This window comes from Mya arenaria, chromosome 3 (genome assembly GCF_026914265.1).
Source record: "Mya arenaria isolate MELC-2E11 chromosome 3, ASM2691426v1".
Taxonomy (NCBI): Eukaryota; Metazoa; Mollusca; class Bivalvia; order Myida; family Myidae; genus Mya; species Mya arenaria.
This window is the reverse complement of record NC_069124.1, coordinates 5,378,228-5,396,173: the sequence shown is the minus strand read 5'-3', so window position 1 is coordinate 5,396,173 and position 17,946 is coordinate 5,378,228. Positions and strand designations below refer to the sequence as shown.

At 37.9% G+C, this 17,946-nt stretch overlaps 3 protein-coding genes across 3 annotated transcripts; 2 read left to right on the top strand and 1 right to left on the bottom strand.

The window, feature by feature from the left end:
* Positions 1-414: 414 nt before the first annotated feature.
* Positions 415-3,071, bottom strand: LOC128227142 (tripartite motif-containing protein 2-like). Its single transcript, XM_052937390.1, has one exon. The coding sequence runs from the start codon at positions 2,603-2,605 to the stop codon at positions 638-640; it is 1,968 nt and encodes a 655-aa protein (XP_052793350.1). The 5' UTR covers positions 2,606-3,071; the 3' UTR covers positions 415-637.
* Positions 3,072-3,592: 521 nt separating this feature from the next.
* On the top strand, positions 3,593-3,952 carry LOC128228344 (uncharacterized). The gene has a single exon (XM_052939606.1). It carries the CDS (start codon positions 3,593-3,595, stop codon positions 3,950-3,952), a length of 360 nt encoding a protein of 119 aa, XP_052795566.1.
* Positions 3,953-4,638: 686 nt separating this feature from the next.
* Positions 4,639-17,444, top strand: LOC128228679 (ER membrane protein complex subunit 7-like). Its single transcript, XM_052940122.1, has 4 exons — positions 4,639-4,851; positions 12,868-13,126; positions 13,502-13,582; positions 16,735-17,444. The coding sequence occupies exons 1-4, from the start codon at positions 4,664-4,666 to the stop codon at positions 16,858-16,860; spliced, it is 654 nt and encodes a 217-aa protein (XP_052796082.1). The 5' UTR covers positions 4,639-4,663; the 3' UTR covers positions 16,861-17,444.
* Positions 17,445-17,946: the final 502 nt, after the last annotated feature.

Below are 17,946 nucleotides of genomic sequence, written 5' to 3'. Positions count from 1 at the left end.
CATAATGACATGGCCAAGTTTGATCGTGGGATAAATTGCCCCGAAAAGTCAAGATTTAGACCACTTGTAGATTGAACAAAAATGTAGTTTGATATCTTGTGCACCCTGTCATCTTGAAACTCAGTGACAGTATTTGTGGGCATACAACCTTGGACAAACTCGTTCGTGTAAAACCGCCCAGGTTACTCCAGAGTTATTCCTCTTTTACATTATATTAAAGATAGCTTGTATGAACAGTAACATGCGTATTGATAACCCAGTCATGATTAAACAAACCATATTTTAGTATTAAACTTCATAGATAGGGCCAGTGAATTTTGTTTTTAATTCTCATCCCTTGCCGATCTTGCCCAAAAGTAACTGCTCAAAATATTACTATTTTTTGCTACTATAAATAAAATAAAAAACAACAAAGCAATTAATTTTATCTATATACTACTTTAACTTTAACATTATTCGCAGATGAATATTGCAGTGTTTATTCGTGACACCGTACTATCAAGTTCTCGGCAGTCTCTAAGACGCCGGCTGAATTTCAGCACTACTAGTTATTGAACATCGTCGGGCAAGGTACAATATCCAAAAAATGAAGCCGATGTGAGGTGTAAATTCACAGAAAATGACTTCCCATATCATTTTAATAGTCCCGTTTGCCGTATTTGTACACACGCAGTGTGGCGTTTCCGTCGCCAACCCATAACTGACCACTTTTGTCGAGTGCCATAGCATTGGGCTTAAAGAGTCCATCTTTCTGAGAGAGAATACAACCTTTAAAGTCCCCGTCGGTGTCCACTAAATGCACTGCATGGTTTCCCCAGTCGGCAACCAACAAATTACCAGCCCGATCACAACACAAGCCTAAAGGATTAAACGGTTGATTCGTCTGTGGTTGTTTCGGTCCTGTATACACGAACTTTCTGCAGCCTTCATGATCCACGCATGCGACACGCAATTTGCCCTCCTCTCTGTCGGTAATGATAAGACTCCTGTTTGGACCCTCGACCACGCGGTACGGTGCACCAAACAGAGCAACATCACCGTCCTCGTCTATTTCATCTATCGCCATTCCATACTCCGACATCTTCATCAAGCATCGCCGAGAGTGTTCGGCACGTCTTGTCGTGTAGCTATCCACTGCACAGACAAACAGCTCCTTTCTTTTTGTCATAAACATTCCTCCAGGGAATAGGTGAGGCATAGCAAAGTCACAAACCTGGTATTCTTTGTTGATTTTCCGAATGTACTTGTCTTCGTAGCTTGATACAAGCAACTCACCACTCGGTGTGACGCAAAGGTGGTCTATCTGAATGTCTAGTGTGATTTTCTTCTTCCTCTCGCCCGAGATCGTGTACAAATACACGTTTTTCGTTCCCCAGCCACACGCAACCCAAGCCTCCTGGTCTGATATAGGCGCTATTGCCTGGATGGTTTCCGGGCTATTTTGGATTTTGAAGGCAGCGATTGAACAGATTTCAAACTCCTTTGCTACTCTGATTCCCCAAGGTACGGGTAACGTTGGCAACGCTATTTCTCCTTTCGTGCACTGTCCAAATAATTTAGGCAGTGAGTCAAACTTCAGACCACCGGGTACAAAACCAACGGTTTCTATCTTATCAATATCCATGGTCGGCAGTTCATCCTCTATCTGCATGAAGCGCTTCTGAATTTTCTTCGAAATATCGATTATATTAAGATCTGATCCTAGTTTCAGCATTCTGTCTGCAGAAGTCGTTACTGTCGCGATTGACTTGTAAGAGTTGATGACATTCTTTGCTTCTTTGTTTAATTCTTCAACAGATGACTTGTGTCTTTGTTTAAGTTCATAAACTAAGTTTTCGCTAACCTTCTCTATTTCATTTTGCAGAAACTTGGCTCTACTCTTAACATCTTTAATAGCGTTTTGCAAATCACTCTCGGCTTCTTTCTGGCCTTGTCGTATCTTCTTCACGTAATTCTCGAAGTCGGGTAAATATTCCTTGATAGCACCAAGAAAATGTGAGAGAGATGACCTCATCATTTTAGATACATCGCCGGTTTCCTGCACAGGATGTGCGCTGTGCTTCTCTTCTTTACATGTCCTACATATAACAGTTTTACATTTTGTACAGTACACATTAAGTTCAACTCCCGGATGTTTATTACAGGTCTTACTCTGCGTCAGTCTGGTATGATGGTTCGGTTTCTGACGCCCATCTGGCTTCACTTCTTCAAAATCAATAAAGTTATGGACCTGCTCAGAATCAACCGGAGCATGTTTGCTCTTACAACTCACACAGAGATTCACTTCACAGTCAATACAGCGAGAGCGAGCAGGGCCGTTGTTCTCCTGACATATTTCGCATTCAGTCCCGGGCTTCAGCTTGCTGGAATCGAGTTGCGCCTTGATGTAAATGTCCTTGGAAAGGGTGGATAACCCTTCCTTGGGAATGAGCATCTCCTTCTGACAGAGAGGACACAGAAGACTCCGTTTCCACTTGTTTTTGTTCACATGTTCCTGAATACACTCCATACAGAAGGAATGTAGGCATCCTAACAGTCTTGGGTCCCTGTACGCCTTTATACATTGCCCGCAACGTAGCTCTTCGCCTGAAGTCTTGTCAGACATATTGTTGTGTGCAGTTCTCCGTTTTAAAGTTTTCACTCGTATTGCCTCGCCGTTTCTTCCAAGTTTTTTTAGCTTGTTTGTTGTTGCCTTTTTTAATCAAGTTTAACCAGATATTTTGCTTCTGTCATGCTTATTCACCTTCATTAAGTATTAAGTGTTCTCTTTTAATGGTTTTTAATATGTATCCTCTTTGTTTTATTTTTTTTATAGTTTTTATCACTTCGATTTTCACCTTTTCATAAGGTGTACTAATCATTTCACAGTATCGATCAGCACTTACTGATTTAGTTGACAAATCTTAAATTTCAAATATCAAATATTATTTGTGCAAATTATCTCTGTTATTAATACTATTTTATCCATGCATTTGAAAAATACGTAATTGTCAACGTCAAGTGTATATCTTTTGAATACCCGATATTGATTTATAAACTTGGAAGTTCATACCAATAATGTAAAATGTAGTCTGCATTAGTTTCAAAAGAGACATATTTGTTTGCAAGCTTTATCTTAGCACCCAATATTGAAACTTGACTCTTTTAACGCACCCAAAACATCGATTCATTAATCAATCCAAGACAAAATTGTGATTAGGTTTCAATAAAAGCTCAAAAGCCTTACTTGTGTCTTTTATCGTAAATTGATAACGCTTGATAAGGCATTCACGTGCAGCAAGTCAGCATAAAGTGTATTCTGTGGTATTGAAAGTTTTTATGCGTTTTTTTTTTTATATTTAAAGCAAGCACCTTTTTTCAGAACATTATTAAATTTATTTCTATTTTATTCAAATATCCATTTATATAGAAAATTGAATAATATTCATTGTAATTATACCGTCTGCCAATCACAATTCTAAGGATGTATACGTTTAAATTCAACAAAATAGCTAGGGCATGGATTAAAGGATCGTTGGATGGATGAGATTGAATGAGATTGGATTGCACGGGATGAGAGTTGATAGGAGTTGATGGGAGTTGATCCTATGCGATGGGAAGGGAAGAGAAGGGATTGGATGGGATGGGCTGGGATGGGATGGGATCGGATGGGATGGGATGGGATTGGATTGGATTGGATTGGATTGGATTGGATTGGATGGGATGCGATGCGAAAAGAAGGGAAGGGAAGGGAAGGGAAGGGAAGGGAAGGGAAGGGAAGGGAAGGGAAGGGAAGGGAAGGGGGAAGGGAAGGGAAGGGAAGGGAAGGGAAGGGAAGGGAAGGGAAGGGAAGGGAAGGGAAGGGAAGGGAAGGGAAGGGGAGGGGAGGGGAGGGGAAGGTGCGATGCGATGCGACGCGATGCGACGCGACGCGATGCGATGCGATGGAATGGGAGGGGAAGAATGGGGATGAGATGCGATAGGATGGGATGGGATGCGATGGGATGCGATAGGGTTCGATGCGATGCGATGCGATGGGGTGGGGTGGGATGCGATGCGATGCGATAAATGATATGGGGTGGGATGGGATGGGATGGGATGAACATATTTTTTTAACAAATATCAAATATGCTGAATATGTAATTATTATTTGCATGAAACTGTATCAGAACATTGTAAATAAATATAGCAAGATTTTTAAATAAACAACAACAACAAAAACTAGCATACCAGTTCCCAATAGATCTCGGGGAACGGCCCAATAATAATAATAATAATAATAATAATAATAATAATAATAATAATAATAATAATAATAATAAATTAAGAACATGAATAAAAAATAATCATGAAAACAAATCACATTTCAAGCATTTACATCCTTGGTTTTGGCAACGGTTTAAGAAATGTCACGAGTTACCTTCCTCCCTCATGCGATGTGTTAAAAGAATTCAATTATACCAAAGATTGAAAGAAACATGTACCAGTAATTGACCTTTTATAATAAAAACGATGCTTGTCAAACAAAACATCATGTAAGCAAAGGCACTATTGCATTTTGAACATCCGTATAGATCTTAGACCGGAAATCATTTTTGTACCTTTTGCATGCCGAGTTTTAAACTTGCTGATCGCAAGTATTACAACTACAAAAATTATTGGTCACTTCCGGAAAAACAACAAAATGCCGACTTTCAAGATTTTGATACTACTGGCAGTATTTATTCAAAGTTTAGCTGAACAACTTGAATCAGAATCAAAAGAGCAGTTCAGTATCGAGGGTAGAGTCGAGGTCGTTTCCACATCGAGCAAAGAATGGCTCAGTAACACACAGGTCATGATTGATGGTGGCCAGTTTGTTGCTCATTTGAAGTAAGAGGATACATTACACTAATTTATGTATTTTCTTAGATCTAGGATTATCAAACTTTTGATGATATTATAAGAGACTATCATCGTCTTCAATTTTGTAAACTGTTTTGCTTTATATGTCTGCATTTCAACAGGCGCAAAGTAGTGGATTTTTTCATGTTAATGTTCAGAAGGTTGAAACACGCAACAAGCCCGTCGTGTTAAAGCCAGAATTGGTTACTACGACGTACCCATACAGATACAGATACAGATACAAGCCAACATGGTATTTTTACAGTCAATACTCTCAGGGCCATACATGCCATAGTTAACAAGACCTAGATTAAAGTGTGTAAAATGCATGACATGGGACTTTATTGCATGCATGTCAAAATAACACACAAGTAATAATATTGAATAGTTGTGTTGTTCATTTGAGCAATCAAAGTGCAATTTGAAAAGCTCAATTAAAGCAATGTTTATCAATAGCAAATTGCCGTAGGGATGCATTATCTCAAAAATTTAAAGACATTGAACAAAATAAGTGTGTTCATATATATTTGAAACAGTGTGCAGCATGTCCGGCAAATTTTGTATGGGTCCGGCAGCTCTTTTGTATGGCTGTCTAGATGACCAACATATTTTGAGACAACTAAATAGCGAAAAAGGTACCTAAAAGCGAAATGTCTGTACAAACTGTTCGCTGATTATTTGTCTAAGTGGTGGTTAGTCGTCCCATATTGAGATTTGATGTCACATAACATCATGTTGATTGCCGGGGATAAATGAGTAAATATATTGCATCTGTAACAGCATTTTATAACAACTGTTTTGATTGGTTCTTGGTTTGCATCAAGGCTCAATCAGAATTGTCAGCACTTAATATGCTTTGGCTTCAGTCAAAATGGTGGCGGTTGGTGGAAAAATCGAAAAACACTAAATGGTTGCGGTGTTGAAATATTTTTTGTAAGCCTAAGTTTGTTTAGTTTTTCTGGATGACATGTCCATGTAGTGTTTATGTGGTTGATTTTGTGGATTAAATCAGGAAAGCATTAAATCAGTTTTATCATTTCTGTATACTATTTAATGACATCTTTGTTCAGATAGGCAAATATTTTTTCGGACAAGCAATAACTTTCAAGTGCCTGTCTTTTTTACAGTTTTGGGAAGACTGCAGTATGTTGAATGTTGCATCAATTTAAACTTGGGAATAATATTAATTCAAGGTTATAAAGCTATAAACTAAGTTAATCCGGTGTTGCCAGCGATGGCAGGAATCACACTCCACAGCATACAATATGCACAAAATAACTTAGCACACTTTCATTGTAACATATAATGCAAGGGAAGAATAAATGAATTTGGAAATCTTAATTATTCTCTCAGTGTACATTTTACTCAATTTTGAGTATATCAAAGATAAATAATATGCATATATGTCTTTATCACACTTTTTCTCCCTTACAAAACTGGCCTTGATACATCAAAGACAAAACATAATGGGACATAATAATTGTCATCCCTATCACCTCATTAAAGGCACACAGCATCAATCCTATGAAAGTCCAACCCACTAATATAGGTGTTTCCTTTCGAATATACACAAATATTTTTTTTCTCAAATAAAGTGTATTGTTTTGTCAAAACACTCATATAGACAAGTACATTAACATTAGTGATAACTTGATTCTATAGACAATATGGAGTGAAATATCTACTTTTTTAGTAGGGGAATGGGGCTAAATTCCGCCCAACATGATTGGAAAGACAGCCCTGGACTACAATAACTAGTGTTGGGAATAAAGTAAACCTTGGAGGAAAAGTGCGCCCGGTGTGGGGCTCGAACCCACGACCGCCGGAACACTTGCACGATTCTAACCAACTGAGCTAACCGGGCGGCTGGTTCTTACCCACACACACACTACACTCCTCCCCTCATTAACCTTTAAGGCCGACAGAGGCACTCCTGCCGTTAACCGCTGCCACCAGTGAAGTAAACCTGGGAGGAAAAGTGCGCCCAGTGTGAGACTCGAACCCACAACCGCTGGAACACTAGCACGACGCTCTAACCAACTGAGCTAACTAGGCGGCTGGTTCTAACCCACACACACTACACTCCTCCCCTCATTAACCTTTAAGGCCGACGGAGGCACTTCTGCCGTTTACAGCTGCCACGAGTAAAGTAAACCTGGGAGGAAAAGTGCGCCCAGTGTGGGGCTCGAACCCATGTCCGCCTGAACACTAACACTGCGCTCTAACCAACTGAGCTAACTGGGCAGCTGGTTCTAACCCACACACACTACAGGAATCGGACAGAAAAATTACTATCAATAATCGGTTTATGAAACCGATCAATGATCGATTATTAATTGATTTAATTATTATTTAAATTATCTTTGGTCATCATATTTAAGGCATACAGATACAGAGCATGCACCAGTTTTAAGCACCACAATATTAATTTCTTTATATAAATTAACATTATTTATTCAGAAAGCGACTATCATTTAGTGTTTACAAGTTACTATTACAGAACATGAGACCACATGCTCTAATTTTGTCTTACATTTAGTATTGTATACATGTGTTAAATAAACACAAAGAAAGATATCAATTTCATTTTAATAATCAGTCAGTAACGAGTACAACAAGCAGTTGAATATTCTATATGTTTTACAAGAGCAGTTTCTGTTTTACTAAAACTAAATTCTTACATGGTTAAAAGTAAACGGTAACATGTTTCAAAAATCACTTTTAAACCACAAACATGAAAAGTTGAGAACCAATCCTTTAGCAGTTAAATTACAAAGTAAATTTGTAATAAGGTACTGAAGTGAATTTTCCTTGATAAGAATATGAGTACATAACTTAACATAGTAACACCTTAACATTTCAACATAAACTAGCATTAACCAGAAATAAGTAAATAAGTTGGTAGCAGTTACGTCCCTTGTTTCTTTAATCGATTGTTCAAATTTCACTATCGATTGTCGCCGATGTAGGCCTTTCCGATCAATTGTTGATTATAATTGATCATCAGCTGACTACAGGGATGATAAAATTCCGGATTAATCCGGAATTCCGGATTTAAGGCCTCACGGATCGATTTTGAGATTAATGTAAATCCGTTGAGTTTTTTTCTAGGGGGGGGGTACAGGAGCGAATCGAGCTCAGTTCGAACAATATGGGTACGAAAGGTGAGTTTTCCGGAAGTGTAAAGCCGGAAATTAACGAACCTATTTACGTCTTGGCAATCGAGCATTCGGAGCTCGAATGGGCAATCGAGCTATATGATTGGTTAAGATAGCATCCGGTGATTACGGAAATTACCGATGGGACTAGAAGACAGTATCCGGATGGTCGTACCTGGATATGACAGACGACGAAGACGAATAAACGGGTATTGGAAAATTGGGAAAAAAACGACCACCACCAACTTCTAAAAACATCAATTCGTCGATTTTAAGGGTATATTTGCCATTTATTTTCAAGAGAAATTCACGAAACGTTTCTTTTTAAGTTAATAGAAAGTGATCAAACTGATAATGAATTTTGCGCATGTAGCATTATTTCGGACATCCCGATTCGGATTGTGTCATAATAATCGATTTTTATTTTACAAATTTTATTTGGCTGATTGAAGTTTACGCTGTAAACCGTTTCTTTATTATTCTATATGGGAGGTTCAAATGAAAATTGGTTTGGTTCAAATTTAAAAAAAAATGAATACATATTTTGTAGTAGTAATACATATTACGTAGAGGCAGTCATTCTATTTTCTATTGAGACAGTTCAACAAAACGTCTTGAGGACCCAGTTTGAGTGAGATTTAAATTCTATAGTTGTAATTTGTATTTCCAGGTATGTTGATGGTTACAAAAGTCAGGGATGAACAGACACCACAGCCAGTGCATCCAGTTGTTCCTGTCAATTGACAATTCAATCCAGAGGCCATGATACTTGGATTTATGGCTGAACATGCTCCCTGGCACCACAGTAGTGTGCCTTACTTAAGACACTTGCCAAAGATACAAAAGCGAATAAAAACTTCAAAGGTGTACAGCATCATACAAGATGACTTACGGAGTGGCTAGCCATTTCAATGATGAACATGTGGGGGTTAATGGATCTCGGTTTTGTTTCAACTACAGGGATGGTAAAATTCCGGATTAATCCGGAATTCCGGATTTAAGGCCTCACGGAACGATTTTGAGATTAATGTAAATCCGTTGAGTTTTTTCTAGGGGGGAGGTACTGGCAGCGATTCGAGCTCAGATCGAACAATATGGGTACGAAAGGTGAGTTTTCCGGAAGTGTAAAGCCGGAAATTATCGAACCTATTTACGTCTTGGCAGTCGAGCTATATGATTGGTTAAGCTAGCATCGGGTGATTACGGAAATTACCGATGGGACTAGAAGACAGTATCCGGATATGACAGACGACGAAGACGAATAAACGAGTATTGGAAAAAAAACGACCACCACCAACTTCTAAAAACATCCATTCGTCGATTTAAAGGTATATTTGCTATTTATTTTTAAGAGAAATTCCCGAAACGTTTCTTTTTAAGTTAATAGAATGTGATCAAACTGAGAATGGCTTTTGCGCATGTAGCAATATTTCGGACATCGCGATTCGGATTATGTCATAATAATCGATTTTCATTTTACAAATTTTATTTGGCCGATTGAAGTTTACGCTGTTAAACCGTTTCTTTATTGTTCCCATAATGTTTGAAGCATTGTTTTCAATAAGAAGTGGCTGTTGTCTATAATATTGGAAGGTTCAAATGAAAATTTAAAAACAAATGAATACATAAAATTATTTTGTAGTAGTAATATATATTAATTTAAGTAAGAGCAGTCAGTTTATTTTCTATTTGAGACAGTTCAACAAAACTTCTAGAGGACCCAGTTTGAGTGAGATTTAATTTCTATAGTTGTAATTTGAATTTCCAGGTATGTTGATGGTTCCAAAAGTCAGGGATGAACAGACACCTCGGCCAGTGCATCCAGTTGTTCCTGTCAATGACTGACAATTCAATGCAGAGGCCATGATACTTGGATTTATGGCTGAACATGACCTTCCATACTCCCTGTTACCACATGTAGTGAGTCTTACTTAAGACACTTGCCAAAGATACAAAAGCTCTCAGCGAATTAAAACTTCAAAGGTGTACAGCATCATATAAGATGACTTAGGGAGAGGCAAGCCATTTCGATGATGAACTTGTGGAGGAGTTAAGTGAAACTCAGTTTTGTTTGAATTTAGACGGGTCAACAAACACAAACAATGAGCAATCTGTTGCAGCTATTTTTCTGCTATAGAGAAAGAAATAGTGTCAAGACATTTGGCCTCCTTAAAAATCACAAGGGCTGATTCTGAATCAATTTTCAAGGAATTTGAAAGCCTGTTTGAGAGACTTGAACTGACGTGGGACAATCTGGACAATCTAATTTGTGTGCTACTGGACTCCTGTAACACCATGAGGGGAATTTTTTTTGGCTTTGAGACCAGAATATGTCAACTTGTCCCTCACCTCATAGACATTGGCGACACACATGACCACAACGGCTCACTGCCAAAGCATGTACAGTCCCGTTTGGATATTACTTGGAATAATATATATAATAATTAATAATATTATATTCTCATCAAATGTGCAGATAGTGGAATAAATACTCTTTATGATATATAAAAATTGAATAAATAACACTTTTACAATAAACATTTGCAAGCTTGATAATTGATATGTTGTTCATTATTGTAAATCAAACATCCCACAGTGTAGACTGTTCATACACAGGCATTTGATCATAGCCAGTTGAGTTTTATGGGAAGTGGACAACTGAACCAAAATGTCAGGTACATGTCTTATGCCTGTGACTTCAGGTAAAAAAGTAAATTTAAGTTTGTTTAAAGACAAAGGTGTTTAACTTCACTGCTAAGATTCCTGATAATTGTTCTGATTGCGGATGTCTCCTGTTGAACATAATTATATCTACCAAACCGAAAGGTGTACTCCTTGAACACTATTCTAAGGCAAAAAAGGGTATGAGAAACCCTGAAATACTTAAAGCTTCGGGGGGCTTCGCCCCCCTTGGCCCCCCACCAGGGCTTTGCCCTGGACCCATCGGGGGCCTTAAGCGGCCCCCTGAACCCGACGCAGACATTTTCAGGATTGGCAACTTGGCTCTGTTATCATCCCTGCATTTAAATAACACTTTTACAATAAACATTTGCAAGCTTGATAATTGATATGTTGTTCATTATTGTAAATCAAACATCCCACAGTGTAGACTGTTCATACACAGGCATTTGATCATAGCCAGTTGAGTTTTATGGGAAGTGGACAACTGAACCAAAATGTCAGGTACATGTCTTATGCCTGTGACTTCAGGTAAAAAAGTAAATTTAAGTTTGTTTAAAGACAAAGGTGTTTAACTTCACTGCTAAGATTCCTGATAATTGTTCTGATTGCGGATGTCTCCTGTTGAACATAATTATATCTACCAAACCGAAAGGTGTACTCCTTGAACACTATTCTAAGGCAAAAAAGGGTATGAGAAACCCTGAAATACTTAAAGCTTCGGGGGGCTTCGCCCCCCTTGGCCCCCCACCAGGGCTTTGCCCTGGACCCATCGGGGGCCTTAAGCGGCCCCCTGAACCCGACGCAGACATTTTCAGGATTGGCAACTTGGCTCTGTTATCATCCCTGCAACTAAGACAAGTCAACAAACACAATGAGAAAACTGTTGCAGCTATTTTTCTGCTATAGAGAAAGAAATAGTGTTGAGACATTTGGCCTCCTTAAAAATCACTAGGGCTGATTCTGAATCAATTTTCATAGAATTTGAAATCCTATTTGAGAGACTTGAACTGCCATGGGACAATCAAGTTTTTGTGCTACTGGACTCATGTAACACCATGAGGGGAAAAAATCTTGCTTAGGGACCAGAATACGTCAAAGTCCACAATGTCCACAACGGCTACGCTGCCAAAGCATTTAAGTCCCGCTTGGATATTACTTGGAATAATATATATAATAATTAATAACAATACATTCTCATCAAATGTGCAGTAAATGGAATAAATACTCTTTATATGATACTTAAAATTGAATAATTAACACTTTTACAATAAACATTTGCAAGCATGATAATCGATATGTTGTTCACTATTATAAATCAAACATCCCACAGTGTAGACTGTTCATACACAGGCATTTGATCATAGCCAGTTGAGTATTATGGGAAGTGGACAACTGAACCAAAATGTCAGGTACATGTCTTACGCCTGTGACTTCAGGTAAAAAAAGTAAATTTAACTTTGTTTTAAGACAAAGGTGTTAAACTTCACTGCTAAGATTCCTGATAATTGTTCTGATTGTGGATGTCTCGTGTTGAACATAATTATATCTACCAAACCGAAAGGTGTACTCCATTCTAAGGCAAAAAAGGGTATTAGAATCCCTGAAATACGGAAAGCTTCGGGGGGCTTCGCCCCCCTTAACCCCACACCAGGGCTTTGCCCTGGACCCATCGGGGGCCTTCAGCGGCCCCCTGAACCCCATGCAGAAATTTTCAGGATTGGCAACTTGGCTCTATTATCATCCCTGTGACTACAATAATAAAAAAGTTTAAATGTATGGCACTTGTAGTTTTGGAAAATGTATGAGTATGTACATAAATGTGGTTCATTGTTGAATGAAAAATTTGGTCAGGGTACAGTTAGTTAAGTTCTTCCATGCAATGCCCAGATATTTCAGACACAGATAAACAGCAATTCTAAAATATTCAATGTTTATATTATTTTTTCTATTGCATACATCAAACATACTTTTTTATTGCATGTGCTAAAACTCTTTATTTGCTGAAATTTGACATTGAACTCCATTTTGTCTTCAGTGCTCACCATAGAGCGACTGTGTAATGGTTAAATAAGAGGTGTTATATAAATGAACAAATAAAGGAACAAACAATAACGCACAATATTTGACACTGAAATACATCATGTATTTTTCTTCTCTGTTACAGAAGTGATGGAAGTTTTGTCATAAATGGAATCCCATCAGGAACCTATGTGGTTGATGTTCAAAATCCAGACTACTTGTTTGAACCAATGAGAGTGGACATCAATGGGAAAGGCAAGAAGAGAGCTCGCAAGGTCAATCACCTCCAGCCATCTGTGGTCAAGACTGTCCATTACCCCCTTGAGTTTCGCGAGAGGAGAAAGCCAAACTATTTCCAGAAACGTGAACAGTGGAAACTTACAGATTTCCTAATGAATCCGATGGTATGAATTTGATGGATAAACATGCATCACACAATGTAAAAAGGCAGATGCATACTGGTAGCTGTAAAATTTGCTTAATCAATATCACGTTTTAGTGACTCACATATTTAATATATTTATTGTTTGAATCAGTACATATGGCGACATCATGCATATCTTTGATAGGTCCTTTGACACATGTTTTTCAAGATATGGGATAAGAAGAATAAATGATATGTTCAATTGATAGTAACAAAGTAGAGAAAAACATATTTTTTTATCAAGTGTTAGTTCTTTTTTGTAGGTTGTCTAAATGTAGTTGTTCTAATTTATTCTAAATATTTTATTTTTTTATACATATCAAACATTCTTTATTCATGACTACTTGAACTGCAGGTTTTGACGATGGTTTTGCCATTGGTGATGATAATGGTTCTCCCAAAGATGATGAATGCTGCAGATCCAGAAGCACAAAAGGTAAACCATAGTTGCTTGTTATGATGTGGTCTGTCTGTCATCCCATCTATCTGTTGTCTGAGTATCAATTAAAATGATTGATACATTGTTTGTTTTCATACAAAATGATTTTCCGAGATATTAAATGAGTTAATAAATTAATGAGTAATGTAACAAACCAACGTACATTAAAGAAACTTGTATAAAAAAACAAATGCAGTGGAGGTATGTATTTATGGCGTTGTCTGTCCCTCCTTTCCTTTGGAGATATTTCTATCAAAGTTATATACAGAAATAATTCTCTTTATATAAAGTGTGTATAACCGTACATGTAGCATGCTTAAGTTTGATCCAGATGAAGTCTTACCCCCTCATTGTCCTTAAAGGGACTCCCTCATGTTTGGGCACCTATTTTTTTCTGGTAATGCATCTGAAGGGGTGTGAACCAAGCCGGTATAGTTAAGGAAAAAAATAAAGAATGACAACAAAGCCTCACACCCACAAGGACCCATACACAAACATAAGAAAAACTTAACTTTTAAGCTTTTTGTTGAATCGGGTTACTTCTAAGACTATTTAAATCGTGATTGAGTTCCTTATTTTAATGAAAAATAGGCTTGAATTAATCCATTAACAACAATCTATTTCTGACTCCCTCTGAATTTGTTTCCCTTCTTATTTTTAAAGCCACTTATTCCTACTATTATTCTGAATGAAAAGTTAATTTCCTTCTTCTTTATTAAAAAAGCCTTATTTGTATATTCAGTGGAATTGCTTATGTAGACATATATGTATTGATTATGTATTACTTCATTGCTCTGAAGCACGCAGAAGTTTCATCAAGATCTGTTTAGTAACATTAAATGCAGGAAGGCTTACAACAACTACACAGACATCAGAAACTAGAAGAACTTTACTCCCTAGTGAAAGCTGCAGAATCTCCCGCTTGAAATAAGGTGTTTCTCACAGCAGTCCTGCTGCCAAGGCCACTATCATAAACGCCCAATTCAGAAATGTTTTTACCAAAGAGGACAACTCCCACATACCAGAGGTAGGCCAATCTGTCTTCCTGCAATGCCACGGTGAACGAGTCCACAAACTTTTAGCAAACTTAGACTGGTACAAAGTGACTAGCCCACACAACATTCCCACAAAGACATCTCCACATCATGAACTCCATTCTTAACCCTTCTATTTTAAGCTTCAATCAGACAGGGCAAGATGCTCACAGACAGGATGCAGGCAAATATCACCCTCATTTTAAAAAAGGGAGATCACAGTGACCCAGCTACAGGCCAATACCACTTACATCTGCCTGCTGCAAGGTTGTAGAGAACATTATACATAGCCACATCATGAAACACCTTGACAAACATGATATATTATGCGAACAACAACATGGCTCCCACAAGAAACTCTTTAACAGAGAGACAGCTTGTCCTTACACTGAACAACCTGGCCAAAGGCCTAGAAGAAGTGAACAAATAGAGGCCATACTAGTTGTCTTAGGTAAATCCTTTGAGAAGGTCTAGCACGAGTGCCTAGCAGCCAAGCTTGACTATTATGGTATCCTCAGGCCTTACCTGTTCTGGATCAGAGATTTCCTCTCCAGCCATAGACAGAAAAACCTGGTTAAAGCCCGCTCTTTTAAAGGAACAACCTCTGCGTCCGTGCCAGCAACATCCAGACTTCGACAGGGATCAGTAATTGGTCCACTACTGTTCTTCCTATACATAAATAACCTCCCCACGAAAGCAACATTCACATACAGACTCTTTGCAGATGACGGCCTCCTTTACTTGAAGGTTACAAAAATAAAGACTCCCATGCCCTGCAAATAGACCTGGATCAGCTCCAGCAGTGGGAGAAAGACTGCTTCATATCTTTTAACCCAAAATGTGGGTTCATAAGATTACTAGGAAAAGAAGCCTCATCATCTTGCCATACTACATCTGTGGTGAACAACTCCATGATGCAAGGTACCTCGGCATTCATGAGAAGCTCTATTGGAACAAACATGTATCCAAGACTGCATAAAAAGGAATCAACAACCTGCTTGTCCTAAGAAGGAACCTATCAAGATGCCCACAACAAATATCAAGGCACAATACTACCAAACTCTTGTAAGGCCAATCCTAGAGTTTGCCAGCCCAGCATGGGACGATACACGAAGACCAATATGGACCAACTAGAAGCCGTACAGCGTCATGCTGCAAGATTTTTGAAGGGCGACTACACTAGGCAGATGTTCAGTGACCTAGACTGGTAACCACTGGTAGAAGGCTGCACTAACACCAAACTGGTCATGTTCTTCCAGCAGCACTGACCACTGCTGATAGCGTTGAGGTATTCTAGAGGGGTCTGGCCGAGGGATTCAGGGAATGCTTTTATTTTTAAACCTGCACTGTAAATACTTGCGGGCCTCACACTATCCTTGTTGTACATACACACCGTACCATAACACTTCAGAGTGAGCTCAGTACAAGTACGGAAGAAGAAGGATAACACTTGAGTTATTCCCCTTTAATTGATATCCATTTATAGCCATTGCCATGTATCTTATGAACAGAAACTTATGCAACTCTTTTGAAGCGTGAATAACTATAGTGCAGTGGTGCATGCCAGAATAGGATCAGGTTAATGAGAGTAATTACCATATACAGTTAATAGAAAATGCCCTTAAATTTGTCAATCCCAAACTAGAACTGTGTAACTTACACTGTAAGTCTTACAGACATATATTATTGGAGCTTATTTGCATGGTGTATAAATATAATGAAGTGGTGCACACACAGATTCAATCAATGTTGATTCTTGAACTGCTATTGCCTTAAAATCAATGAAAGAACCTCAAAGCAATTTATACCTTACTTATTAAGTTAAGGTATAAGGTACAAAGGTGTAAATACTTATAATACAACAGATGTGCAAACACAAGTTTCTTCAAGATTGATAAATAACCAAAGATTAAATTTGTCTGTCAATAGCCATTACTATGTAACTTACAGGCAGAAAAAAATAAAACTTACATGGATTTCTTTGCTTTATGAAGCTGCAGTCTGAGCAGTTATAGTTATCAATATAATTAAACCATTTTCACCATTCCCTCCTGAAACTTGGTCATAATTAGTGTCTCTGTAACACAGGTGTTCAAATTTGTTGTTTTATTTCAGGAGATGCAGAGTCAGATGAAGGCGCTGAACGATCGGTCGGCGATGCCAGACATCTCTGAGAAGTTGGCCGGCTGGCTGGGCGGAGGAAGCACATCAAAACCTTCCAAGAAGGACAAGAGAAGATAGCGTGCCTTAAAACTTTATGATCTCTGGAATAGTAGTTGTTGATATAAAGAGTATGAATGTCAAACAAGTCCAGTTGAAGTGTAAGGATGTTGATAAGTAGAATTGTTGCAGTTTGGTTGAATTATTTATGTAGAGTTTTGATGAGAATTGTGAGACTGTTTGTTGAAAGTTATTTGTAATCAGGGATAATATATAAATGATCAGAAGACAGGAGCAACATTAATGAACAACACTCTGTACAGTCAATTTTACTCCACTATTACTCCAGTTATATTTTTTCTCGTTCAACACATCATGTAAAAGCCTGCATTAGTTCAAAATCCAGGATATGGTAGAAACCATTAAAAGTCAATAAGCAAAAGTCATTCATATAAGAAGTAATACATATATATATTGTTATCTGTTCAAAAAGGTCACATTTTCTAATGCATGAATTTATCATTATTTTGCTTGAAGAATATTATTGTTAACTTCCTTGATGCTCAAAAGTGCAATGTGTTAGCTTTGTTCTTTATTCCTACACATATATGTCATGTTTGTCAGATGTTGTATTGTTTGTATTATTAAATATTGAACATACAATTTACCATTCCTTGCTTTCAAGAGTCCATATTAAAGCTGCACTCTTAACAGATTGACCATTTTGATAACTTTTTTGATTTTGTGTATTGGAATGAACAAATTTTGGCTTAAATATCTGGAAACCAGTGATATAATACTGGTGACATGGCTAAAAGCGTTACAAACACTTTAAGATAAATGAGTTATTGGCATAAAACATCAATTTCGAACGTAAATATGGAAAATTGCGACCTGATCTTTTGTCACCAGTCCTATATCACTGGTTGTCAGACCTTTAAGCAAATTGGCTCATTCTAAGACAAAAAAATGAAATAAATTGTCAAAACAGTCCATCTGTGAGAGTGCAGCTTTAAAAATGGGTACGAGTGGTTACCTTTGGCAGGCGGAAGGGCGGGGTCCATAGAGTTGTCAAACTCTCTACCTTGTTGCAGCCTATATTTATCGGACTACTAGGTTAGGTTACACTGTTTGGCATAGGTGTGTGTTTTATACTGTCCATGAATA

Bases quoted from the DNA above. Each gene is read 5' to 3' on its own strand.
- LOC128227142 (XM_052937390.1), bottom strand. From the start codon at position 2,605: ATGTCTGACAAGACTTCAGGCGAAGAGCTACGTTGCGGGCAATGTATA.
- LOC128228344 (XM_052939606.1), top strand. From the start codon at position 3,593: ATGGGAAGGGAAGAGAAGGGATTGGATGGGATGGGCTGGGATGGGATG.
- LOC128228679 (XM_052940122.1), top strand. From the start codon at position 4,664: ATGCCGACTTTCAAGATTTTGATACTACTGGCAGTATTTATTCAAAGT. The intron at 4,852-12,867 runs GTAAGAGGATAC...TCTCTGTTACAG, and splicing joins CAGTTTGTTGCTCATTTGAA to AAGTGATGGAAGTTTTGTCA. The intron at 13,127-13,501 runs GTATGAATTTGA...CTTGAACTGCAG, and splicing joins ATTTCCTAATGAATCCGATG to GTTTTGACGATGGTTTTGCC.